Below are 27,179 nucleotides of genomic sequence, written 5' to 3'. Positions count from 1 at the left end.
AGGAAAATAATGGAAACCAGGTAACAATAGCATGGCAGTTTTTTAAAATACTGAAAAGAAGCAGTTCCTAAACTGGAATTTGAAACCAGAGAAAAAGGCTTTCAAATGTGAAAGGTAAATAAAGGTGGTATCGTACAAACCAAAAACTGAGAACCTGTGTCACTGACAGACCTGTTAATATAAATACTGAAAACATAGCTCATTAAGTACAAAGAAAATGATCTGACTTTTACTTCCAAATCTTCACCCTTATGTGTTCTATCTGTGCAACACATGAGAAGATATGAAACGTCCCTGAGTCTTATCTTAAAATAAGAAAAAGCAGAACCCCCCTCATAGGATTTTTGTGAAGTTTGAACAGTTAAAAAGACGTAAGCACTTGACGATGACCTGTCACTCACCATGCAGTTATACAGGCCAGATGTTGTTATATAAAGAGCTTTGTGTGGCCAGACGCCACGAGGGGGCAGCTCCTACCAGCCACTACCTACTAATGCTTCTCAGAAGATAAGAGGACCACAGGACCCACCTGTGACGTCCAGGCGGAAGGACACCTTCTGGCCCCCGGCCTCACAGCTGTACTCCCCGGCGTCCGCCTTGCCCGCCTGCTGCACCACCAGCCGCCGCTCACAGCCCGTGGCCTCCACGCTCACTCTCGGGCTCGCGCTCAGCTTCTTCCCGTCCTTGTACCACGTCACCTCCGTCTGGGCCTGGGCCACCTCGCAGCTCAGCGTGGCGCTGGCCCCCGCCTGGGCCTGCACCTCGCTGCGTGCCGCCTGCTCCTTGGCAAACACCACCTTGGGCTCTGGGGACAGGGAGGCACGTGGGGTCAGAGACTCAAACCAGGTACCAGTGCACTTCACAGAAAACAAACCATCAGAATTTAGTAAATTTTCTTCTGAAGTGCAGTGATGCTGTGTGCCCTGTGCACTGCTAGACTTGTGTTCACAAACACCAGGACGCTTGTTACACAGCTACAAGTCTATAATCTACGGGTGTGCTGACATAAGATTAAAGGCTCGAGGATGGTGGCTGAAGCTGCTCCAGCACCAAGACTGGCTCGTGTATTGCCTTTGCCACATGATGCTCGGCTCTGTCTCATTCACTATTACATCCCATTATGGGGCACATGGTATGTCCTCCACAGATTTTATTCTACTTTTTCTTAAGGGATAACTTACATGTAGAAAAGTGCAATAATTACATACCACCATGTAAATATCACACATATTGGAGTATCTCTTTGTCCCCATCACTACTAACCTCCCTGGAAAAGCACACACTATTCTCACCTTTCTAACCTATAAATTACTTTTGCCTCCTCTTTTATTCCACACAAATGGAATTGTACGTTATGATTTCAATCCCTCAATCTACAATCTGTAAGATGTATCCATGTTGCTGAAGGTACCAATAGTTTTTTTTTCTTTCTATTGTTGTATAGGATTCCGCTGTGTGAATGCACCACAGTTTCTTTCATCTCTTCTTTTTGATGTCATTTGGGCTGTTTCCACTTGGATGATGCAATGACAAACCTGCCCTGACTGCCTTGCATATATTTTGTGCACACAAGGAACCACTGGGGCAGGGGTTAGGCATGTGTTGGCTTCAGTCCATTTGCCAAACTTTTCTAAAACGGATGTGCCAACTTTTCCATGTGTGAGAGCTCCAGCTGCTTCACATCCTGAGCAACACTTGACATTATCGATCTTTCTCATGGCATGTTTTCCGTCAAATTAAGAGTAGAACATGATCTCAGAGGGGCCCAGCTGTGTGTGTGCTCATTCATTCATTCACTCATTCACTCCTTCATGCTTAGTTCTCCTCCATCTACCCTGCAGAGGAAATGGTAAATTCTCATTCTGAACTAAGATAACATCATCAATATTCAATTTTCACATACAACGTCTGAAAGTCAATTGAAAATCACAGGTACACCAAAGACAGGAGTACAGAGCAGAAAACAAACAAAACAACACTTAATCACCCTTTCATTCCTTCTTCTCTCCACTAGGAACGGGGGACTGACTGGATGCCAAGCCTGTGATGACCGCTGGGCGAGCTGCGGTGGGTAAGAGGGACACAGCGTCTGCCCAGGGAGCTGACCTTCTAGTCAGAAAGACAAATGGGCAAAGGTATCGTTTCATGCTATGCATGAAATGATTGATGAGATAAAAGAGGGGAATGTGCTATCGAGTCGGGAGTGAGAAACAGCTTTGGATTCAGTGGTCAGGGCGACCTCAGTAAGGAGAGATGTTTAAGTGCAGTGCTGAATGATACGTAGGAGCCCTCCCTCAGGAAAGCTGAGAGAGAAACACTATATGGAAGATGAGAGCCTGGGCAAGGGCCCTCCCACAGGAACAGGGTAACGGGAGTGAGGAAGGTGGCCTGGAGAACAACTGAGGCAATCTGGACGTGAGGAAGAAAAAATCCTTGGGGGCAGAATCTCTCAGAGATGTAAGCTGACACAGGACACCTTCCTGGCCCCTCTGGGAGCCTGATGCTGCTCAAGAGGTGCAAATAAAACAAGAAAAATCCAGTAAAAGGCTAGACTTAATGGCAGCTATAAAGAAACAGAGAAAGCAGAGGTCTTTGGACATCTTGGAGGGGCAAGAGCAATAATAATTAGAGACTTGAGAGCCAAGGTCTGAAGGAGATGGAGGGTGGAGAATGGAGCCCCACACGCAGCTAGTTTTCCCTCAAGATTTCTGATGGTCTCTGAAGCTGACAGAGGCAGGAGGTTGAGAAGCCTAGAACAACCCTCTGAAGAGCAGAGCAGAGCAGAACGTTCAGTATCTTGCAGTGCTGAGGGGACAGTTTAAGCGCTCAGGGTCCCAGGGAAAAGCCCCAGTTCACACCCCGCGTCTCCTCAGGAATCATGGGGAGGCTGGGCCCAGGAGGAGCCACCGGAGACGATGACCCTGTTCCAAACAGCAATGGAGTCTCGAGTCAGTGAAGTCCCCACATGGACTGAGGTCCTGACCCTCCACTCTCGACCCAGCAAAGGAAACCGTGAGTCCTCTCTCACGAGCAAGGTAGTCACCCATGTTCAACCATCTTCCACAAACACTGTCTGAGAGTCGACCGATAATTACAGGCATGCCAGAGACAAGAACAAATACTAGAAAACAAGGGAAAAGACGTGTCAGGTAATCTGGAGTTGAGAATAATCAACTATGGTATAGCTTTGACTGATGTTTTCTTAAAATAGAGGAAAAGAAAGAGACGTATTTTCCAGACAAAGACTTTTACTAGGGAATTAGAATCTATTCAACTATGGAAGTCGTACAAGTGTAAATCATAATGTAAACTATAGAAGACAGTTAGTAGCAATGTTTCAATACTTGCTTATCAATTGTAATACATGTACCACACTGATGAAAGATGTTTTTTAATGGGGAAAAGTGGGGGGGAGCGGGATATGTGGGAATCCCCTATATTTTCAATGTAACATTTATGTAATCTAAAACTTCTTTTAAAATAAAGAAAAAAATGCATTAAAAAAAGAAGTTGCAGAACTCTGAAGCACAACAGCTGAAACTAAACATGCTATAGGTGTGTCTGACAGCAGATTTGAGGCAGCAGAACAGGAATAGTGAAATGGATAAATTTCAAGAGAAAATATCTTGACTAAAGCAGGGAAGAAAAAGGGATTAAGCTGGGAGGGAGCAGAAAAAGGAGAGAGTAGAGAGAGACTGAGAGAGAGAGAGAGGGAAAATCATGTGAGACAAGTGAGAAACTATAAAAAGGTGTAGTAGAATCCTGGAAAAGAAGAGAGAGAATGGGCCGAAAGGAGATTGACCAAAAATTTTCCAGGACCAGTGAAGGTTATCAACCCATGGACTCAAGACACGCTGCAATTCCAGCAGGATGAATACAAAGAAAATTACATCATAGTAAAACTGCTAAAAAACAAAATCAAGGAGAAAATTTTAAAAGGGCCCAAAGGGGAAAAAAAACCTGACTCTTCAAAGGAACAAACAGTAAGTCTCAAAGTTGAGGTTTCAACAGAAAAAAATACAGAATCCAAGAGACAATGAAATGGTATCTTTAGCATATTGAGGGGAAATAGCTCCTAAACTAGAACTTGACAACCAGAGAATTTAATCTCCAAAATTAAAGGGGAAATAAAGATGGTATCATACAAACCAAAAAGTGAGAGCCTATGTCACCAGTATAGATACTAAAACAAATACTGAAAACAGAGCTCTTCAAGCAGGAGGAAAATGATCATAGATTATTTGTCTAATTCCAGGATATACAATTTTGTGACAGTGTGGCCTCCACCAAGTTATGAAACTTCCCTAAGCCCTATCCCAAAATGGGAAAACCAGAATTCCTGATCCTAGAGCTTTTCTATACTTAAAGAATCCAACAGACCAAAGCACTTCAAACGGGCCTGTCACTCAAGTCATAGTTTTTTTTGTTGTTGTTTTTTTAAGATTTTTATTTATTTATTTATTTCTCTCCCCTTCCTCCCCACCCCGGTTGTCTATTCTCTGTGTCTATTTGCTGCATCTTCTTTGTCCGCTTCTGTTGTTATAAGCGGCATGGGAATCTGTGTTTCTTTTTGCTGCATCATCTCATTTTATCATTTCTCCGTGTGGGCGGCGCCATTCCTGGGCAGGCTGCACTTTCTTTCATGCTGGGCAGCTCTCCTTATGGGGGCGCACTCCTTGCATGTGGGGCTCCCCTACGTGGGGGAACCCCTGCGTGGAATGGCACTCCTTGTGTGCATCTGCACTGCACATGGGCCAGCTCCACACGGGTCAAGGAGGCCCAGAGTTTGAACCGCGGACCTCCCATGTGATAGACAGATGCCCTAACCACTGGGCCAAGTCCGCCGCCTCAAGTCATAGTTATACCACCTTGATGTTAATACATGAAGAGTTTTGTGAGTAATGGGCCATGAGGCACCAACTCCCATGAATATCTGCCCAAATAATACTCAAGAAGATCAGAAAGACATCAAGGAACCCACCTGTGACGTCCAGACGGAAGGAGACCTTCTGGCCCCCCGCCTCACAGCTGTACTCCCCGGCGTCTGCCTTGCCCGCCTGCTGCACCACCAGCCGCCGCCCACGGCCCGTGGCCTCCACGCTCACTCTCGGGCTCGCACTCAGCTTCTTCCCGTCCTTGTACCACGTCACCTCCGTCTGGGCCTGGGCCACCTCGCAGCTCAGCGTGGCGCTGGCCCCCGCCTGGGCCTGCACCTCGCTGCGTGCCGGCTGCTCCTTGGCAAACACCACCTTGGGCTCTGGGGGACAGGGAGGGACAAACCGGTCAGAGACACTAAGTCAGGAAGGCTACACTGCGGAAAGAAGACCTAGAGGGGGAGGCAAGAGAGACAGAACCTTCTCTAGGTTCTACCACTAGCTGTGTGGCTAGAGCAAGTCCACTCCCTTTCAGAGCAAAAACTACCACAATCTATTTATATATTCTGTACTGATGGCAATGTGGCAGTTTTCCAGGCAAGGACATTTTACTAAGACATTTCCTGTGCACAAACTCCTCACAAACACAGAGTCATGATGTAGACTTTCGCGATGCCAGAGTGTTTCCCACAATGGCTCTCTGGGTAGTGTTCCCACCAGCAGTGCATGTGCATTCTTTGAGCGCCACACTCTTGCCTACTCTTACTCTCATCATTTGTTGCAACTTTGGGCAAACTGGTGGCTGTACCTACCTATGGCTTTAATTTACATTTTCCTAATGACATCCCCAGTGGAGCACCTTTTCCCAACTTGATTGGGTATATCTGTTACATCTTCTGTGGTATCATTGAAAAATAATTTGCACAATTTCCTACAGTGAGAATTAATTTTTCTTATTGAATCTTTAGGAACTCTTTATATATTTTGAGTACCAGAGCTCTGACCGTAATATCTTGCAAAGATCTTCTCTACCTTTGTGGCTTGGCTTCTCACTCCTATATGATGTCTGCTAATGAAGCAAAGACTTACTCGGAATGTCATCAAATAGATCAGCCTTATTGTCTGAGCTGCATAAATTTTGTGTATTAAGAACTCTTTCTTTAATCGGTTTCATTATAAATACACATAATTTTTTGAGAGTGGTAAGGGTCCAATTTTTTCCATATGGTTTAATGATCCATGCACTGTTTGATGAAAAATCCATCCTCTTCTATATCATACGCTGGCACCACAGTGAAAATAAGGATATGAGGGAGTCTTTTATGCATAGGCCTTTCTGAGCTCGCTATTCTGATCTTTGGTCTTTTTATCAATTCCTACATTTAGACTCTGTTCTCTCAATACCTTTAGCCTTACAATCATTCTGCAAAGATGGTAGAGAAAACGCTCTCACTTTATCTTCTATACTTGACTCTTGGATTCAGCTTGTCAATGTTCAACCCAAAAAAAATCTGTTGGGATTAAATTGGGAATAAGCATCTGTGATTTTCTATAGATAACTCTCCATTAATTTAGATCTTTACTATCTCTCAAAAATGTTTCAAAATTTTCCCCACAGGGGTATTAAATCTTTTTTATTAGATGTGGAATTTGAAACATGATACTTTGGATGATATTATAAAATCTGTTAAAATTTCACATTTTTGCAGAAAAATGGAAATTAAACATCTCTAGTAGATGAGAAGTTCAAAGTGGTGCCAAATAGATGAGGCTATGTGGAAACTAACAGAGCACCCAAGGAGGGAAATTCACAGATCTCCAGGTATGAGGTGACTGGTCTACCTCAGATAAGAAACACCAAGAAGAATCAGAGTCCCAGACACCAAGAAACACTAGGAAGATTTAGGAGAAGTGCTGGGAACGTGTGATTCAGCATCATGGCATGGCAGCACCATCAAGATGTACAGGAATGGCCCCTGTCCCTTTATACACAGCCTTCCCATTTGAGTTCCTTAGGTGATAGCCCTTTGTATGGAAATGGGAAGCAGAAAGAGATGAAGTCGCATTGAAGGCATCTACAGAGATGGTCAAAATGATAGGTCAATCCCACCATCAACTCCAGACAAGGCTAAGTTACCATCTTCAAGAACCCACCTGTGACATCCAGGCGGAAGGACACCTTCTGGCCCCCGGCCTCGCAGCTGTACTCCCCGGCATCCGCCTTGCCCGCCTGCTGCACCACCAGCCGCCGCCCACAGCCCGTGGCCTCCGTGCGCACCCTCGAGCTGGCGCTCAGCTTCTTCCCGTCCTTGTACCACGTCACCTCCGTCTGGGCCTGGGCCACCTCGCAGCTCAGCGTGGCGCTGGCCCCCGCCTGGGCCTGAACCTCACTGTGTGCTGCCTGCTCCTTGGCAAACACCACCTTGGGCTCTGGGGGACAGGGAGGGACAAACCAGGTCAGGAAAGCAGCACAGTGGGAAGAAGATGTGGAGGGGGAGGCAGGAGAACAGGAAGCTTCCCCAGGCTCTGTCACTAGCTGTGTGGCCACAGCAATTCCGTTCCCTATCTGAAGGACAAATAACATAATCTCTTTTGAAATTCTACTCTGATGGCATGTGGGAGCTTTCCAGGCAGGGGTGTTTTACTAAGACACTCCTGGGCACATACTTCTCTAGGAGAAAAACCCAAGTTCATGGTGCAGACTTTCAATCCTACTAGATGATGCCAGAGTGTTTCCCAAATGGCTCTCTGGGTAGTGTTCCCACCAGCAGTGCGTGGGAGTCCCTGGGGGCCCACACTCTTGCCTCCTCTTAACTACTGTCATTTGCTGTAACTTTGGGCAAGCTGGTAGATATGCAGCTGTACCTCCCTATGGCTTTAATTTACATTTTCCTAATGACTTCCTCAGTGGAGCAACTTTTAGAAACTTAATTGGGCATATCTCTTTCCTCTTCTGTGGTGTCACTGTAAATCTTTTGCACAATTTTCTATAGTATGGGTTATTTCTACTCATTAATTCTTTACGAACTCTTTATATATTTCAGTGCCAGTGCTCCCAGCATAATATTTGCAAAGATCTCCACCGTTGTGACTTGTCTTTTCACTCTTACATGTGTCTGCTAATAAATCTAAGACTTATATTGAATGTCATCAAATATATCAACCTTATCTTTTGAGGTGTATGCATTTTGTTTATTAGTAAATATTTCCTTACTTGATTTTATTAAAAATATACATAATGTTCTAAGAGTGTTACGGTTTTATCTTTCACATTAAGGTCTCTCACCTACTATGGTGGGTTTTTTTGGTTTGTTTTTGTTTTTTTGTCTTTTCTTTTTTTGTCCTTATTTTTTTAATGTTACATTAAAAAAATGAGGTCCCCATATACCCCCCACCCCCCTCACCCCACTCTTCCCCCCATAGCAACAACCTCCTCCATCATCATGAGACATTCATTGCACTTGGTGAATACATCTCTGAGCACCGCTGCACCTCATGGTCAATGGTCCACATCATAGCCCACACCCTCCCACAGTCCACCCAGCGGGCCATGGGAGGACATACAATGTCTGGTAACTGTCCCTGCAGCACTACCCAGGACAACTCCAACCCCCGAAAATGCCCCCACATCACATCTCTTCCTCCCACTCCCTACCCCCAGCAGCCACCATGGCCACTTTCTCCACACCAGTGTGGTTGGTTTTTATGTGTGTGTGTGTAAAGGGTATTAATTTTTTTCCCAGTTTGTTGGGATTAAGTTGGGAATAAACATCTGTGATTTTCCATGGACAATTTCTCCATTAATTTGGATCTTCACTATCAAAATTTTTTCCACACAGGGCTTTATACATTTTTTATTACATGTGGAATTTGAAACATGAAACTTTGGACATTATTTTAAATCAGTCAGAATTTCACAGTCCAATTGCTTGCTGCTATGATATAGATACAAGTGTTTTGTATATTCATAATATATATGGCGATCTCCCTCAACTCTCTTAACAATGCCAGTAATTTACATTTTGGATTTTCTCATACTATTTAGATTTTATAATAATATCATCTGTGGATGCCACATTTGTTTTTTCCAAATTTTACATCTTTTATTTCCTGTGCTGCACAATGTTGGAGAGAAGTGGTGACTGGACATTCTTACATTGCTCCAGTTTCAAAGGGAAAGTGCTCACAGTTACTCTTTAAGACAGTGTTTGCTACATTTACAGAAGTACCCTTTTTCAAATGAAGAAAGTACCCGTTAACTTACACTTATTTAAGAATTTTTATTTTATTGTTAAGAAAATTTTATCAAGCATATTTTCATCTGGGATATCAAATTTTAGCAAATACTATTTTACTGCATTGAATGAGATAACTACATGTTTTTTTCCAATTAATCTGGTAACAGATAAATTGTATTGATTTTCTAATGTTCTAATGGTAAACAAACCTTGGGTTCCTGGAACAGAACCTCTGTCATAGGGTATTATCTTCTTGACATAATGCGAAATCAGATTGCTAATACTTTGTTCAAGATTTTGGCACTGATACCCATAAAAGGTTGGCCTTTTGTTTTAATTGCTCATTCCTCCTCATATTTTGGTTTCATTTTGACCACAGCTACAAAAAATGAGTTGAAGAGTATCTTCTCTTTTTTCTATTATCTGAGAGAATGTCCAAGAGTGTGGAATAATTTCTTCCATGAATATCTGGCAGAGCTTACTTGAGAAGACGTCTAGATTATACCTTGATCTTTGAGAATATTTTTTAAATACTGGCTCCATTTCTCTAATGGTTTTGGACAGTTGAGTTGAAATTTCTTCTTGAATTAATTTTAATATAGTTATGCAGATATTCTTCTAATTAATGAAAACCTTTCAAACTATGGCCATAAAATAAATTGTAATATTATTCTCTTATAAAAATGTTTCAAAGAGAAACACCATCATTTTGGAAACAATCTGGAATTATCTATCTAGTAAGACTGAAGGTTTGCATACATCGTGACCCTGATGTTCATCTGCTGGAGGAAATGTCTTCCTAAAATGTGCCCACCTGGAAAGATCCAACAAGCCCTCTATGCACATCCTGAAGACGTATGTGCTGATACAACACAAAACTGGCAAGTGATGGCACCTATTGGCCAAATTTGTGGCTAAAACCTAGGATTGTTTAAATTAAGTTTTTAACAAACAAAAATATGAAGCTAGTCCAAGATATTTCAAGGAACGGGCCAGTAGGCACAGATATACAATGTTCCATAAATAAGATAGAAGTGCTATGTGAAAAATAAAATACTGTTTTACTTGCAGGGTTCTGCTATTGAAATAACTCCTTAATAATTTCAGCTTTCCAATGAAAGAAAAGCCTCACATCCCTTTCTATTTCTGCATTTATACCCCAAGCTCCACAGGGTACTGAGACAAAGAAAGTACTAAGTGAAGACAAAGGGGAAACATAATTTGCTTTAAAAGGAAACCCACCCTCAAGCATCTATCTACCAATCCTCAACTTGTTTATTTTACAGACATTACAACAATGAAGGGATCTAGATTTCGTAGTTAAATGTGCACAGAGAATATCAATACTCATGGCAAAAAGAAAAAAGATTCCAAAGCACCTCAGATTTACTAATCTAAGGTGCAATCTTGATATGATTCCCAGTGTGAGAAGAGTGGGACAAAGACTCCTGTTACCAGCACAATGGAAATTAAACATTTCTCATGAGAGAGAAGTTCAAAGCAGTGAGGGTTTGGCAAGTAGGAGCTACCAGACCACCCAAAAGGGAGAAACGCATAGATCTCAGATGAGAGCTGAATGGTCTCCCTCACAGAGAATAACCAGATGGAGCTGGACTCCCAGACGCCAAGAAGCACAAAGGCAACTCAGGAGGAGATGCTGGGAATGTGTGATGCTGCATCACTGCGTGGCACTATCATTCAAGGTGAACAAGAACAACCCACGTCCCTTTTGTTCACATCCTCTCAAGTTTCCTAGGCCCCAGCCACAGGTAGGGAAATGGGCGCTAGAAAGGGATGACGTCTCATTGAAGACGCCCACAGAGACAGAGAGAGAAGCTGATCCCATGTTCAACTCTATACAAGGCTAAATTACCATCTCCAAGGACTTGCCTGTGACGTCCAGGTGGAAGGACACCTTCTGGCCCCCGGCCTCGCAGCTGTACTCCCCGGCATCCGCCTTGCCTGCTTGCTGCACCACCAGCCGCCGCCCACAGCCCGTGGCCTCCGTGCGCACCCTCGAGCTGGCGCTCAGCTTCTTCCCGTCCTTGTACCACGTCACCTCCGTCTGGGCCTGGGCCACCTCGCAGCTCAGCGTGGCGCTGGCGCCCGTCTGGGCCTGCACCTCGCTGCGTGCCGCCTGCTCCTTGGCAAACACCACCTTGGGCTCTGGGGACAGGGGGGGACAAAGCAGATCAGAGACCCTATCTAAGTCAGGAAGGCAGCACTGTGTTAAGACTGGAAGGGGAGGCAGGAGAACCACCAGTTTCTAAGGGCTCAGTCACTAGCTGTGTCTCAGGAGAAAGTCCATTCCCTACCTGAAGAACAAATAACACAATCTATTGATACATTCTACTGGATGGCGTGTGGGATCTTTCCAGATGGGGACATTTAAATTAAATATTTGCTGTTCACATGCTCCTTTGGGAGAAGAACATCATGGCCATGATGCATGCAGACTTCCAATTTTACGACATGATACCAGCGTTTTACAACATGATTGTCTGAGTAGCAGTCCACCAACAGTGCATGGGCATCTATGTGCTCCCCACACTTGCCTACTCCTAGCATTCACTGTCCACTGTAAATTTTAACAAACTGGAAGATGTACAGAAGTACCACATTTGGCTTTAAATTATATTTTCCTTATGCCACCACTGCAGAGCACTTTTTCCAAAGTTTATTGGGCATTTCTAGATCTTCTGTGGTGTCACTGTAAAAGTCTTTTGCATAGTTTTCTATACCATGCATTAAATAACTATTGATTCTACAGGAACTCTTTTATATATTCTGAATGCCAGAGCTCCCACAGGATTCATTTATAAAGTTCTTCTCCACCATTATGCCCTGGCTTTTCACTCTCATATGGTGTCTTCTAATAAAGCAAAGACTTATATTTGTGTAATTAAATAAACTGACCTTATGTTTTGAGGTTCGTGCATTTATGCATTAAGAAATGCTTACTTGATTCACTGAAAATATATGTAATCTTCTAACAGTATTAAGCTTTTACCTTTCACAATGAGGTCACTAACCTACAGTGATTGATTTTTCTGTGTGCTTTGTAGTAGTGGTCTAATTTTATTTCAGTATGATTTCATGGTCCATGCACCATTCATGAAAAATCCATTTTTGCTACTCCATGCATTGGCAATGCAATAAAAAATAAGGAAAGGGGAAGCGGACTTGGCCCAGTGGATAGGGTGTCCGTCTACCACATTGGAGGTCCGCAGTTCAAACCCCAGGTCTCCTTGACCTGCGTGGAGCTGGCCCATGTGCAGTGCTGATGCGCGCAAGGAGTGCCGTGCCACACAGGGTATCCCCCCACGTACAGGAGCCCCACGCGCAAGGAGTGCACCCTATAAGGAGAGCCACCCAGCGTGAAAGAAAGTGCAGCCTGCCCAAGAATGGACAGAGAGCTGACACAACAAGATGACACAAAAAGAAACACAGATTCCCGATGTCACTGGTAAGGATAGAAGCAGTCATAGAAGAACACATAGTCAATGGACACAGAGAGCAGACAACTGGTGGGAGGGGGGGTGGAAGGGAGAGAAATAAATAAAAAATAAATCTTATTAAAAAAATAAGGAAAGGGGGAAATCTTTTATGCATAGGTCTTTCTGAGCTCGCTATTCTATTCTTATTATCCTTCTATCAATTGCTATAATTACCACTACCACTGTTCTCTCAATTACCACAGCCTTATAATCACTCTGGATAGACAGTAGAGCAAATGCTCTCATTTTTGCATCTTCAATAGTTCCTTTTCTTTTTATTAAATTGTCTTTTTTTTTAAGGTACATAGATCACAAAAAAAATGTTACATTAAAAAATATAAGAGGTTCCTACATACCCCACCCTCCATCCCCCCTCTCCTCCCTCATCAACAACCTCTTTCATCAGTGTGGCACATTCACTGCATTTGCCAAATACATTTTGGAGCACTGCTGCACCGCATGGATTAGAGTTTACATTGTAGTTTACACTCTCCCCAAGTACATTCAGTGGGCTATGGCAGGTTTATAATGTCCAGCATCTGTCCCTGCAAATATCATTTAGGACAACTCCAAGTCCCGAAAATGCCCCCACATCTCATCTCTACTTCCCTCTCCCTGCCCTCAGCAACTACTGTGGCCACTTTCTCCAGATCAATGACACAGTTTCTTCCATTACTAGTTCTAGCATTCTCCTAGAACAATAGTTCTATAGTAGAATACCAGTAAGTTCACTCAATAGTTCCTTTTCTATACTTGATTCTTGATTTCAGCTTGACAATATTCAACCAAAAAAAAAAAAATCCATTGGGACTTTGAGTAGAAAGGAACATCTCTGGATACCCCTCCATTATATTAGATCTTTACAATCCCTCAAAAATGTTTCATAATTATTACCAAAGAGAACTGAAACTTTTTATTAGATATGGATTTTGAAATATGATACTTTTCACACTAATTAACGATTGAAATTTCATATTCCAATTACTTGTTGCTATCATATAGATATAATATTGTTTTGCATATTCACCATATATGTGGAAACTTCCCTCAAGTCTCTTACTAATGCTAATAATTTAACTATTGAATTGTATGATACCCTGTAGATTTTACACTAATATCATCTGTGATTTTTCAAAATTTTACATCTTCTAATTCTTGTGCTACACAATGTTGGACAGAAGTGGTGAATGGGCAGCCTACATGTGGTGTTAAATTTTGTCAAACATTTTTACTCTCCGTTTAATAAAATAATCACATTATTGTTTCCTTTTACTCTCAAGTCAGGATTATGTTAGTTTTCTAGTGTTCTAATTTACCAACCTTGCATTCCTGGAACAGGACCACATCTCTACTGTTTCATCTTCTTGACATAATGGTGAACTCAGAATGCTAATGCTTTGTTCAGGGTACTGAAATCCATAAAAGTTTGGCCTTTTGTATTAATTTCTCATACTTTCCTTTTCATAGTTTGGTATCATTAATATAGTAGCTACGTAAAATGAGTGGGTGCCAATCTTCTTTTTTCTATTACCTTTTTTCTATTCTAAGAAAGAATCTCCATAAGCAAGGAACAACAGCTTCTGTAAATATTAGGGAGAACTTACTAGTGCCAGCCATCTGGTTTTATACTTTGTTCTTTGAGAATATTTTTTTAAGTAATGGTTTATTTCTTTAGTGCAGGGCTTCTTAACGAGGGGCCCATGGAAAGATTTCAGTGGGTCTGTAAGCCTGAATTAATTTTGAATAATATTAAAATTTAACTTAAAGACATGCCAATTTAGAAATACTAAGATAAAGTAAAAATAAATTGGTGTAGTAAGAAAAATGAACAATATTATACAGGTTTGTTTTAAATGTTTTGCCTTCATCACTGTACAGGTGTTGCCCTGTATGTACAGTAGAAAGGCGCTTTCTTTCATTTCTTCCTCAGTGTCTACATCCATTCTTTTAAATTTTTTTTCCAATTTTTAATTTTGTCTTCAAAAAAGTTTTAGATCACAGTAATTCATATACACAATATAGGGGACTCCCATATATCCAATATCAAACCCTTTCCCCCTTCCCCAGTAATGATCTTTTTATATGTTCGTGTTACATTTGCTGTAGCTGATGTACAGATTTTGAAACAGCTTTCAAACATGGTTCCCTTTTGATTTACATTAAGGTTTATATTTTAGACTGTACAAATTTCTAAATGTTTAGTTTCCTTATGTTTTACACTATGGTTTACATTTTAGCTTATAGACTTGTATACATTTTTGGTGTATGTTAACATGTCCTGTGTCCATCATTACATGATCTTGTGGAACACTTCCATTGCCCCCTAGTTACCCTGCTTACATCTGTTCTTTATATCCCTCCCCCTCCCCTCAGGGCCCACAGTGACAATCAATCTTCACTACTTGAGGGACCAGATTTACAGATAGTTGCAACAATGATGACGGCTTAACATACTAGACTGCCGCACACACTGGGAGCCACCAATTCTCTCGAGGAAAACAATTCTCTCCGTTTGACAGCATCAGGTCTCCCCAGGATGTGGGTACACCTTCACACTCATTATATGGTCTCCACCCAATGATTTAACACACTATGACAAACTGAGCACTCACACACTCCCTAGCAGTCTGCCCCTGTGCCAGATGACCACCCTCTTAAGCACCTTAAATACGTAATCCTTCCTTATTATATTTTCTAAAGAGTTTTCTCAACATTATAGTTTCAACCATATACCTGAGATTCTCCCATGTTCAGCTGTTCCCCTCAGCCTTGTCCCCAATTCCTTGGGCCATCTGACCCATCCTCCCAACCCTAGGCCCCCTGAAGCCCACAAAGCTCCACCCAATGGTATTCCTATGCCCCCATCTTATCCCTTTCCTGTATGAATACTTACCTCCAGTTTACTACACCTATTTATTTTTACTTTATCTTAGTATTTCTAAATTAGTATGTATACTTCTAATCTTTAGCCCACCACTATATTTTATTTTCCTATTAATTAAATTTGACAATATATTAGGCTTCATTATTGAAGAAGTTTTGGACCACAGAGATGTTCAACTATGGCAGTGGAAGAACACTGGTGTGGAGTTTTACTGATGGGGGGCACATGGTTGGGAGGGAGTTCTCCAGGGTATGAATATAGGAAACAAAAAAATGTTTGGATATGTGTTGGGTATTTTCAGAGTAGCTAAAGTTACAAATGACAACTGAGGGAGTGCTGAGTTCATAGCCAGGGGAGCTCTATCACATTCCCCAATGGAACAGCAACAATCGCCCCAAGTGCAATGCAACCAACAAAGAAGGATTTTCCAACAATGAGCCCTTGATACTGATGACTGTGCTTACCTGTCTGTGTGCCTGAAATATGAACCAGGCCTAGAGCTGCAGGGTGCCTAAGAGTTACCTGCTGAGAGCCTCCATGTTGCTCAAATGTGGCCACTCTCTAAGCCAAACTCAGCATGTAAATGCATTACATTCCCCCCACCATGGACATGACTCCCAGGGATGAGCCTCCCTGTCGCTGAGGGATTACTACCAAGTACCAACTGGTGATGTAAATAGAAAAAGACTTTGAATAAAGGGGTCAACTCAGATCAGCAGAATATCTCAGCCCACATGTAGGATCATGTGTTAAAAACTGCTTTTTGATCTTGAATAAAAGGGGGAAATGGCAAAGACAAATTAGTTTATATGGCTAAGAGTCTTCAAAAAATAATCAGGAGGTCATCAGAGGGGTCACGCTTATGCATTCCTCAGGAGGACCCCAGAAACAGCCAAAGTGGATACAACCCCAGGTACTAGTTCTCCTGAGAGCTACGGAGACCCACAGGCATATGGTCATGGCAGACAGCTCGGAGTTCAGCACTATGTCAGTGGGCCCTACTTTGGAATTTGTGTTCCTGAGTGTGATGGAGTTGGACTCAGATGTGACCTTTCTACAAATGCCTCTTCTGTCACTTTTACTGAAACTTTGGTTGGTGCTAGGGACGGTATATACTCAAGAGACTTGAATGTCTGGACTGTCCATGTGCCAGCTGGGCCCTGAGCCTCAGCAGAGTTGCAACTCCTACTCTCTGGTTCATTGAACTTACAGAGGTCAGCTAACAAGGAGGTGAAGAAGGTCAACCACCACACCAGGGAACTGAGAGTGCCTACAACTGCAAGCAGGAGAATTACATCCACCATCCATGTATAACCTAAGCCCCCTCTCAATATAAAAGTGGAGTGGACATCACCATCCCAGGGCTCACAGAAGAGAGGAATAAAATATGGATTAGAGTGGACTTACTGATATTCTACTATGAAACTACTGTGACTACTAACAGAAGAAATTCTATCATTGATGGGGAGAAAGTGGCCACAGTAGTTGCTGAGGGCAGGGAGTGGGAAGAAGAGATGTGATGAGGAGCATTTTTGGGACTTGGAGTTGTCCTAAATGATATTGCAGGGTCAGATGCTGGACAGTATATATCCTGCCATAATCCACTGAATGTACTGGGGTGAATGTGAACTACAGGGTAAACTATTATCCACACGGTGCAGGAGTGCTCCAAAATGTGTTTGCCGAGTGCGATGAGTGTGCCACAATGATGGGGGAGGTTGTTGGTGTGGGAGGAGTAGGGTAGGCGGATGGGGTGTATACAGGAACCTCTTATGTTTTTTAAAATGTAACCTTTTTGTGATGTATATATCTTCAAAAAAATACAATTTACAAAAATGATGGGATTGGGGGCGTGGGGTGTGGGTTATATGGGAACCTCTTATGTTTTGTTTTGTTTTTTAAAGATTTATTTATTTATTTCTCTCCCCTTCCCCCCCACTCCAGTTGTCTGTTCTCTGTGTCTATTTGCTGCCTGTTCTTTCTTTGTCCACTTCTATTGTTGTCAGCAGCACGGGAATCTGTGTTTCTTTTTGTTGCGTCATCTTGTTGTGTCAGTCTCCGTGTGTGTGGTGCCATTCCTGGGCAGGCTGCACTTTCTTTCGCGCTGGGTGGCTCTCCTTACGGGGCGCACTCCTTGCGCATGAGGCTCCCCTTCGCAAGGACACCCCTGTGTGGCATCACACTCCTTGCGCGCATCAGCGCTGTGCATGGGCCAGCTCTACATGGGTCAAGGAGGCCAGGGGTTTGAACCGTGGACCTCCCATGTGATAGACGGACGCCCTAACCACTGGGCCAAGTCTGCTTCCCATCTTATGTTTTTTTTAATGTAACGTTCTATGTGATCTATTAACTTTAATTTTTAAAAGTGTTATTAAAGAAAATAAAAATAAAAATAAAGACATGCCAATGTTGAGTGTTATAAAACTCTCTGCCACTGCATTCTCAGAAGGGGTCTATGGTTTTCACCTGACTGGCAAAGTGGTCCATGGAACAACAAAGGTTAAAAACCCCTGCTTTAATGGTTATGGGGTTGTTTCAATTTTCTTTTTCTTCTTGAGTCAATTTTGATATGGTTTTCTAGATATCTGTGTAATTTGTTAAAACTTTCTGAGTTTATGGCCATAATAAAATGTGTAATGTTCCCTTTATGAAAATGTTTCAAAAATATACACACACGGGTTTTTTCCTATCTATACATACTCCAAAGCCTTAAATTCTGATAAAATATAAAACTAAGTGGTGGCACCTGCTGGTCAAATTTGTGGCTACAACCCAGGCTTGAGATAATTACTTTCTCAACAAATAGAAATATAAAGTTAGTCTAAGATATCTCAATGAATCAGCTAGAGAAACACATTATAGGGAAAGTGCTATGAAATAAATACTGTTTTACCACCAAGAGACAGCTATTATGAAAAACTGCTCATTAACACAGCTTGCTGATGAAGAAAGCACCATATTCCATTCTATACCTATATTTATTTATCAAGCCCTACAGAGAGAGGCATTCAAACATAAAAGGTTTTAACTGAAGACAAAGGGAAAACATAACTTGCTTTAAAAGGAAACCCCAAACTCATGGGCATACGTCTACCAATCCTCCACTCCTTGTTTAATTTCAAGACATTAAGATATCTAGATTTTGTATATATTTGTGTACAGAGAATCAATACCCATTGCAAAGAGAGGAAACAGATTCCAAGGCACCTAAAACTTTGGTTATCTAAGGTTCAGTCTTTTTTTTTTAAGATTTATTTATTTCTCTCCCCTTTCCTCCTATTGTCTGCTCTCTGTGTCCATTCGCTGTGTTCTGTGTCTGCTTGCATTCCTGTCATGCAGCACCAAGAAACTGTCACTTTTCTTGTTGCATCATCTTGCTGCATCAGCTCTCTGTGTGTGCAGCGCCACTCCTGGGCAGGCTGAGCTTTTATCACGTGGAGTGGCTCTCCTTGCAGGGCGCACTCCTTGTGCATGGGGCACCCCTACACGGGGGACACCCCTGCATGGCATGGCACTCCTTGAGCATGGCAGCTCTGAGCATGTGCCAGCTTACTACACAGGGCAGGAGGCCCTAGGTTTGAACCCTGGACCCTCCATATGGTAGGTGGATGCTCCATCAGTTGAGCCAAAACCGCTTCCGTAAGGCTCAGTCTTAATAAGATTCTCAGTGTGAATGAGATGAGCATGATCTCCCACTCTCAGCACAATGGAAATAAAACATCCCTAGAGGGTGAGAAGCTCAAAGTGGTACTGGATAGATGAGGATATGTGGAAACTCCCAGAGGACCCAACGGGGGAAATTCACAGATCTCCAGGTGAGAGTCGACTGGTCTACCTCTGAAAGAATGACGAGGAAGAGCCAGAATCCCAACAGCAAGAAACACTAGGATGACTCAAGAGGAGGTGCTGGGCATGTGTGACTTGGCATCACTGCATGACAACACCACTCAAGATGTACAACAATGGCCCATATCCCTTTTACACACATCCTTCCCATTTGAATTCCCTAGGCCCTAGCCACTGGCACGGAAATGAGAACTAAAAAGAGATGAAGTCTCATTGAAGACGCACGCCCTCAGAGACAGAAAGACAAGTTGATCCCATGTTCAACACCACACAAGGCAAAGTTACCATCTCCAAGAATGCACCTGTGACGTCCAGACAAGACACTTTCTGGCCCCTGGCCTCATAGCTGTACTCCCCGGCATCCACCTTGCCCACCTCCTGCACCACCAGCAGCCGCCCATGGCCCGTGGCCTCCCCATGCACACTCAAGCTCGCGCTCAGCTTCTTCCCATCCTTGTACCATGTCACCTCCGTCTGGGCCTGGGCCACCTCGCAGCTCAGCGTGGCGCTGGCCCCTGCCTGGGCCTGCACCTCGCTGCGTGCCAGCTGCTCCTTGGCAAAGACCACCTTGGGTTCTGGGGGACATGGAGGGACAAATCAGGTCAGAGACACTATCTAAGTCAGGAAGATTCCACTGTGGAGAGAAGACCTAGAGGGGGAGGCAAGAGAATCAGATGTTTCTCTAGGCTCTGCTACTGGCTGTGTGGCTGGAGCAAGTCCATTCCCTTTCAGAGCAAAAACAACCACAATCTCTTTATAAATTCTACACTGATGTAACACAGGATCTTTCCAATGGCGACATTTTACTAGGATGTTTCCTCTGCACATACTCCTCCAGACTGCAGAGTCATGATGCAGACTTTCAAGCCTACTCGATGATGCCAGAGTGTTTCCCACAATGGCTCTCTGGGTAGCATTCCCACCAGCAGTGGATGGGAGTTCCTGGGGGCCACACTCTTGCCTCCCCTTAATATTGTCATTTGCTGTAACTCTGAGCAAACTGGTGAATGTACGGCTGTAGCTACCCACGGCTTTAACTTACATTTCCTAATGACTTCCCCAACAGAGAACCTTTTCCAAACTTTATTTGGTATATCTGTTTCCTCTTCCATAGTGTCAGTGTAAAAGTCTTTTGTACAATTTTCCATAGCATGGATTATTTTTTTCTTAGTGATTCCTTAGAAACTTTTCATATATTTTGAATGCCCGAGCTCCCACCAGTATATGTTTTTTAAAAATCATGTTTATCTTTGTGCCTTGGCTTTTCACTCTTATATGGTGTCTGCTAATGAAGCTAAGACTTATACTGAGTGACATCAAATATATCAACCTTATCTTTTGAAGTGTCTGCATTCTGCATATTAAGAAATCTTTTTTTACTCGATTTCATTAAAAATATATATAATATCCTAAGAATGTTTTTTTTTGTTTTTAAATCATGTCATTTTTTTTTATTGACTTTGTAATAATATTACATTAAAAATATATATATGAGGTCCCATTCAACCCCACCCCCCCACCCCACCTCTCCCCCCGCCCAGCAACACACATTCCCATCATCATGCCACATCCATTGCATTTGGTAAGTACATCTTTGGGCACCTCTGCACCTCATGGTCAATGGTCCACATCATGGCCCATACTCTCCCCCATTCCATCCAGTGGGCCCTGTGAGGATTTACAATGTCCAGTGATTGCCCCTGAAGCACCATCCAGGGCAGCTCCATGTCCCAAAGACGCCTAAGAATGTTACGGTTTTACCTTTCACATTGAGGTCTCTAACCCACTGCAATTAATTTTTGTGTATGGTATGTAGTAAGGGGACTAATTATTTTTTCATATTATTTAATGGTTCATGTGCCATTCAAGAAAATCCATCCTTTTCTACACCATACATTGGTCCTATAGTAAAAATAAGGAAAAGAGAGGAATCTTTCATGCTTACATCTTTCTTAGCTCACTATTCTGACCCTTTGGTCTTTTTAGCAATTGCTGCATTTAAACCCTGTTCTCTCAATTACCATACCCTTATAATCACTCTGAATAGATGTAAAAGAAAATGTTCTCACTTTTGTCTTCTATACTCGACTTGGATTCAGCTTGCAATATTCAAATTCAAAAACAAATCTAGTATATTTTAATTCAGAAAGAACATTTCTGAGTTTCCATGGATATATATGCCTTAATTTAGAGATTTACCATCTCTCAAAAATGTTTGAAAATATTCCCCACAGGGGCTTTACACATTTTAAATAGGTGTGGAATTTGAAACGTGACACTTTGGACACTATTTTTAATCAGAATTTCATGTTCCAAGTGCTTGCTGCTATAATATAGATACAAGTGTTTTGTATATTGATAATACACATGGCAATCTCCTGCAACTCTCTTAATAAATCTAGAAATTTATATTTTGGATTTTCTAATACAATTTAGATTTTATAATAATATCATCTGTGAATGCTATGTTTGTTTTCTCCAAATTTTACATTTTATTATTTCCTGTGCTGCACAATATTGGACAGAAATGGTGATTGGGCATCCTTAAATTGTTTCAGTTTCAAAGGGCAAGTGTTCACATTTACATTTTAACTATAACATTTGCTACATTTGCAGAAGTACCCTTTTCCACTTTAATTTATATTTATTTAAGAATTTTTAAGGATTACAGGTTTAAGGGGGTATCTGGCACGGGGTGAACCTGGGCAGGCTTCTAGGGAGTGTGTGAGTGCTCATCTTGTCATAGTGTGCTACATCAGGGGGTGGAGACCCATACAATGAGTGGGAAGGTGTTATGCCCCCATCCTGGGGAGGCCTGATGACCTCAAACAGAGGGGAGGGTGTGTCTCGAGAACACGGGTGGCTCCCAGTGGGGGAGGATGAACTAATGTGTCAAGCCCTCAGCATTGTTGCAAGTATCTATGAATCTTGTCCCTCAGGCAGTGAAACTTGGTTGTCACTGTGGGTCCCAGGGTGGGAGGAGGAATAAAGTAGATGGAAGAGGGGGTAACTGGTGGGCAATGGAGGTGTTCTACATGATCATGTGGCGATGGGTACAGGCCATGTTAAATTTCACCAAAACTTTGTAGAGGAGTACGGTCTAAAATGTAAACTGTAATGTAAACCATAATGTAACCATGGTTGATAGCTATGTTTTAATATTTGGACATTAGTTGTAGCAAATGTAACACTCACATGTAAAAAGATCATTATTGGGGGGGGGAGGAGGAGGATGTTGGATATGTGGGAGCCCCCTGTGTAGCAATTTGATATGGTTATGAATTCTAAAAATAGATACTGGAATATGCTTGTAATCTGATCTGTACCTGGGCATGATTGAGTTGTATTAGGGCATTGAGTTGCCACCCCTTGGTGGGTGAGGACTCACAGATAAAAGGCATGGTAAAGAACAGAGTTAAGGGTTTCTGATGTTGGAGTTTTGATGCTGGAGTTTGATGCTGAAGACTTAAGCAGGAACCCCAGGGAAAGAGACAAAGTCGTTCACCTGATAGTCTACAGCTGACTTCGTGGAGAGAAGCAAAGCCTAGAGAGCCTCATAGTCTATAGCTGATCTTGTGGAGGAAACAGAGGAGCTGAGCCTAGAGGAACCCGGAAACCTGAACCCTCACAGACATCAGCAGCCATCTTGCTCCAACATGTAGAAATAGACTTTGGTGAGGGAAGTAACTTATGCTTCATGGCCTTGTATCTGTAAGCTCCTACCCCAAATAAATACTCTTTATAATGCCTAGCAGATTTCTGGTATTTTGCATCAGCACCCCTTTGGCTGACTAATACACCCCTGTATTCTATATGTGACTTTACTGTGACCTAAAACTTTTTTGAAGACATAATAAAAAAATTTTTATAAAAAAGATGTAAGACACTGAGGAAGAAACAGAAAAGATTGCCTTGCCACTGTACATACAAGGCAACACCTATTACATTGATGAAAGGCAAAATATCAAAAAAAATTTTATGGCATTTTTCATTTTTTTAATACCCCAACTTATTTTTACTGTATGGTAGTTTTTCTAAATTATTATGTTTTTTATTTCTAATCTTTAAACCTATCATTGCTATTTCATTTTCCTATTAATTGAATTTGGCAATATATTAGGCTTCATTTTTTAAGAACGTTTGGATCACAGAGGGGTTCAACTATGGCAGGGAAGAAGCACTGACATGGAGTGTCATTGATGGGGGATGTATGGGTGAGAAGAAGTTTTCCAGGGCAAGCATAGGGCATATAGAGATATGTTCGATGTTCGTTGGGTATTGACATAGTGGGTAGAGTTGCACATGACAACTGAGAGAGTGCTGAGTTCCCATCCTGGAGAGCTCTGTCACATTCCCCAATGGAACAGGAAAAATCCCGCAAGTACAAGGGCAAAGACCAGTGAAGAACAATGGTCCAATGATGGACCCTTAATACATATGCTTATGAGCCTGTGTAGTTGAAATCTGAACTAGGCCTAGAGCTGCAGGGTGTCTAAGAGTTACGTCCTGAGAGCCTCCATGTTGCTTAAATGTGGCCACTCTCTAAACCAAACTCAGCATATAAACGCATTACCTTCCCCCCAGTGTGGGACATGACTCCCAAGGATAAGCCTCCCTGGTGCTGAGGGATTACAATGAAGCACTGGCTGGTGATGCAGCTAGAAGAAGATCTTGAATAAAAGGGGGAAATGGTAAAGACAAATGAGTTTATATGGCTAAGAGACTTCAAAATGTGTCAGGAGGTCAGCAGAAAGGTAACGCTTATGCACGTCTCAGCAAGAACTCAGAGACAGCCAAAGTAGATACAACCCCAGGTCATGGTGTTCCTGAGGGCTACAGAGACACTCAGGTCCTATAGTCATGACAGATGGCTCTGGAGTTCAGTGCCTTGCCAGTGGTCCCTGCTTTGGAATTTGTGCACCTGAGTGTGATAGTGTTGGACTCAGATGTGACTTCTCTACACATGCCTCTTCTATCACTTTTACTGAACCTATGGTTAGTGCTGGGGTTGGTATATGTCCAGGAGACTTGAATCTCTGGACTGTCCATGTGCCAGCTGGGCCCTGAGCCTCAGCAGAGTTACAATACCTACTCTCCAGTTCATTGGACTTACCCAAGTCAGCTAACAAGGAGGTGAGGATGGCCAACCACCACACCAAAGAACTGAGAGAGTCTACAACTGCAAGCAGGAGAATCCCATTCATCAGTCATGTGGGATCTAAGCCCCTTCTCAATTTAGAGATGAAGTGGGGCATCACCATCCCAGGATCCTTAGGATGGAGGAATAAAAAATGGATTAGAGTGAATGTACTGATATTCTATTATAGAATTATTGTGACTCTAGCAATGGAAGAAATTGTATCATTGATGTAGAGACAGTGGCTATGGGAGTTGCTGAAGGAAGGGAGAGGGAAAAAGAGGTGTGATATGGGGGCATTTTTGGGATTTGGAGTTGTCCTGAATGATATTGCAGGGACAGATGCAGGACATTATATAGTCCGCCATAGCCTACTAAATGGACTGGGAGAGAGTGCAAACTACAATGTGAACTGTAATCCATGCTATGTAGCAGTGCTCCAGAATGTATTCATCAAATGCAAAGAATGTACCACACTAATGAAAGTTGTTGTTAATGTGGGAGGAGTGGGGGATATGGAGAATGGGGATATGGGAACCTTATACTTTTTAATGTAACATTGTGTGTGATCTATGTACCTTTAAAAATAAAAGATAATAAATTTTAAAAAGAATTTTTATTTTTGTAAAGAAAATTTTATCAAGCACCTTTTCTTCATATGTGATGTTAAATTTTTTCAAATACTTTTATTCTACTTTGAATAAGACAATCACATGGCTTTTTCCTTTTACTCTGGTAATATGATGAATTGTACTGCTCTTCCAATTTTGCATTCCTGGAACAGGATTTCTGACATAGGGTATTATTTTCTTTGACATATGCTGAATTCAGATTGCTAATGTTTTGTTCAGGATTTTGGCACTGATATCCACAAGAGGCTGCCCTTTTGTTTTAATTTCTCATACTTTCCTTCTCATATTTTGGTATCATTACTACCACAGCTACAAAAAATGAATTGGAGATTGTATCTTCTCTTTCTCCATTATCTGAAAGAATTCCTATAAGCTTGGACTAACTTATTCCATGAACAGGTGGCAAAGCTTACTTGTAAAGACATCCAGGTTCATACTTTGCTCTTTGAGAATATTTTTAAAAATACTAGTTTTGTTTCTCTAATGGTTATAGAAGTGTTTCAGTTGGCTATTCTTGAATCTGTTTTGATATGGTTGTGTAGGTGTGGCAGTTTCAAATTATTTTATGAATCTTTAAAAAAGAAAGATTATATTTGTAAATTAAACTATTCCTATAGGTGTGATACCCTTTGATTGCATTAAATTCAGCTTTGAAGGGCCTTTGATTAGAGTACTTGATAAGACTGCTTTAGGGCTTTTGATTGGACTATGTGAGTGAGGAGTCACTCAAATTGAGTTCCCGCCCCCTCGCTGGGTCTCATATAAATGGACTCACTCAGAAAGACACAGGTAAAAAGAAAACTGCCATGTTTGACTCTGAATTGTGAGAGAAAAGACTGCAGTTCTGCCCCAGCTGAGCTGCAAAGAGAGAAGTCCTAAGAGACAAACACTATGCCAGCATGCAGCTGAAATCAGGAAGATAGCTGAGCAGCTGAACCTGAGAGAGGAAGCCCAGAGGGAAAGGCAGGGACCAGGCAGAGATGGCCCGCCATCTTGCTTCAACACATGGCAGCTGACTTTGGTGAGAAAACACCTCATAGGGTGCCTTAAGTTGTACTTCCCATGGCTTTGGAAATGTAGGCTTTAACCCCAAATAAATATCCTTATAAAATCCAACACATTTATGGCACTTTGTATTGGCAGTCCTTCAGCAAACTAAAACAGTAGATATTCTTCTAGTTTATCAAAGCCTTTCAAACTTAAGGCCATAAAATAAACTGTAATACTAACATTTTAAAAAATGTTTCAAATAGAAACACCATCATTTTGGAGAACACTCAGGTATTATCTAATAAGATTGAAAGTGTGTATGCTTCACAACACTGACATTTGTCTCCTGGAGGAATGTGTGTACAGGAAATGTCTACTAAAATCTGCCCACCTGGAAAGATCCAAAGTGCCCTCTATGCACACCCCCAAAAACTTATGTGCTGATACAATACAAAACTGGTAAGTGGTGGCACTCACTGGTCAAATTTGGGCCTACAACCCAAGCTTGTTAGTGTTAATTACGTTCTTAACCAATAGAAATATGAATAAGTCCGAGATATTTCAAGAAAACAGCCAGGATGCACACATACACTGTTCCATAAATATGATGGAAGTGCTATGAAAGAAATACTGTTTTATCACAAAGAGACCACTATTACAATAACTCCTCATGAACATAGCTTGCTGGTGAAGAAAAAGCTACACATTCCATTATATTCCTACATTTATACATCAAACCCCACAGGGTATTCAGATGCAGACTTTTCTAGTTGAAGACTGAGGGAAAACATAATTTGCTTTAAAAGCAAACCCCAACTTCAAGGGCATATATCTACCAATCCTCCACTCTTGGTTCACTTTCCAGTGACATTACTACAATCAAGGATTCCTGATTTTGTACATATTTGTATACAGAGAATATCAAACCATGACAGGAGAGAGGAAACAGTCAAAGGCACCTCAATCTTTGTTAATCTAAAGTACAATGTTGATATAATTCCTGTTATGAGAGGGATGGCAAGGTCTCATATTTCCAGAAAAATGGAAATTAAACATCTCTAATAAGTGATAAGCTCAAAGT

The 27,179-nt window shown here is 42.0% G+C and overlaps 1 protein-coding gene across 1 annotated transcript in view; it reads right to left on the bottom strand.

The window, feature by feature from the left end:
• Nucleotides 1-27,179, bottom strand: part of OBSCN (obscurin, cytoskeletal calmodulin and titin-interacting RhoGEF) — a 227,076-nt gene that overhangs the window by 133,046 nt on the left and 66,851 nt on the right. Inside the window, 4 exon segments of the mRNA XM_058286343.2 lie at nt 530-805; nt 4,982-5,257; nt 7,029-7,304; nt 11,003-11,278. Coding sequence (XP_058142326.2) covers nt 530-805; nt 4,982-5,257; nt 7,029-7,304; nt 11,003-11,278 — 1,104 coding nt within the window.

The sequence above is a fragment of the Dasypus novemcinctus genome, chromosome 2, assembly GCF_030445035.2.
Source record: "Dasypus novemcinctus isolate mDasNov1 chromosome 2, mDasNov1.1.hap2, whole genome shotgun sequence".
NCBI lineage: Eukaryota > Metazoa > Chordata > Mammalia > Cingulata > Dasypodidae > Dasypus > Dasypus novemcinctus.
This window is presented reverse-complemented; position numbering and strand designations above follow the sequence as displayed.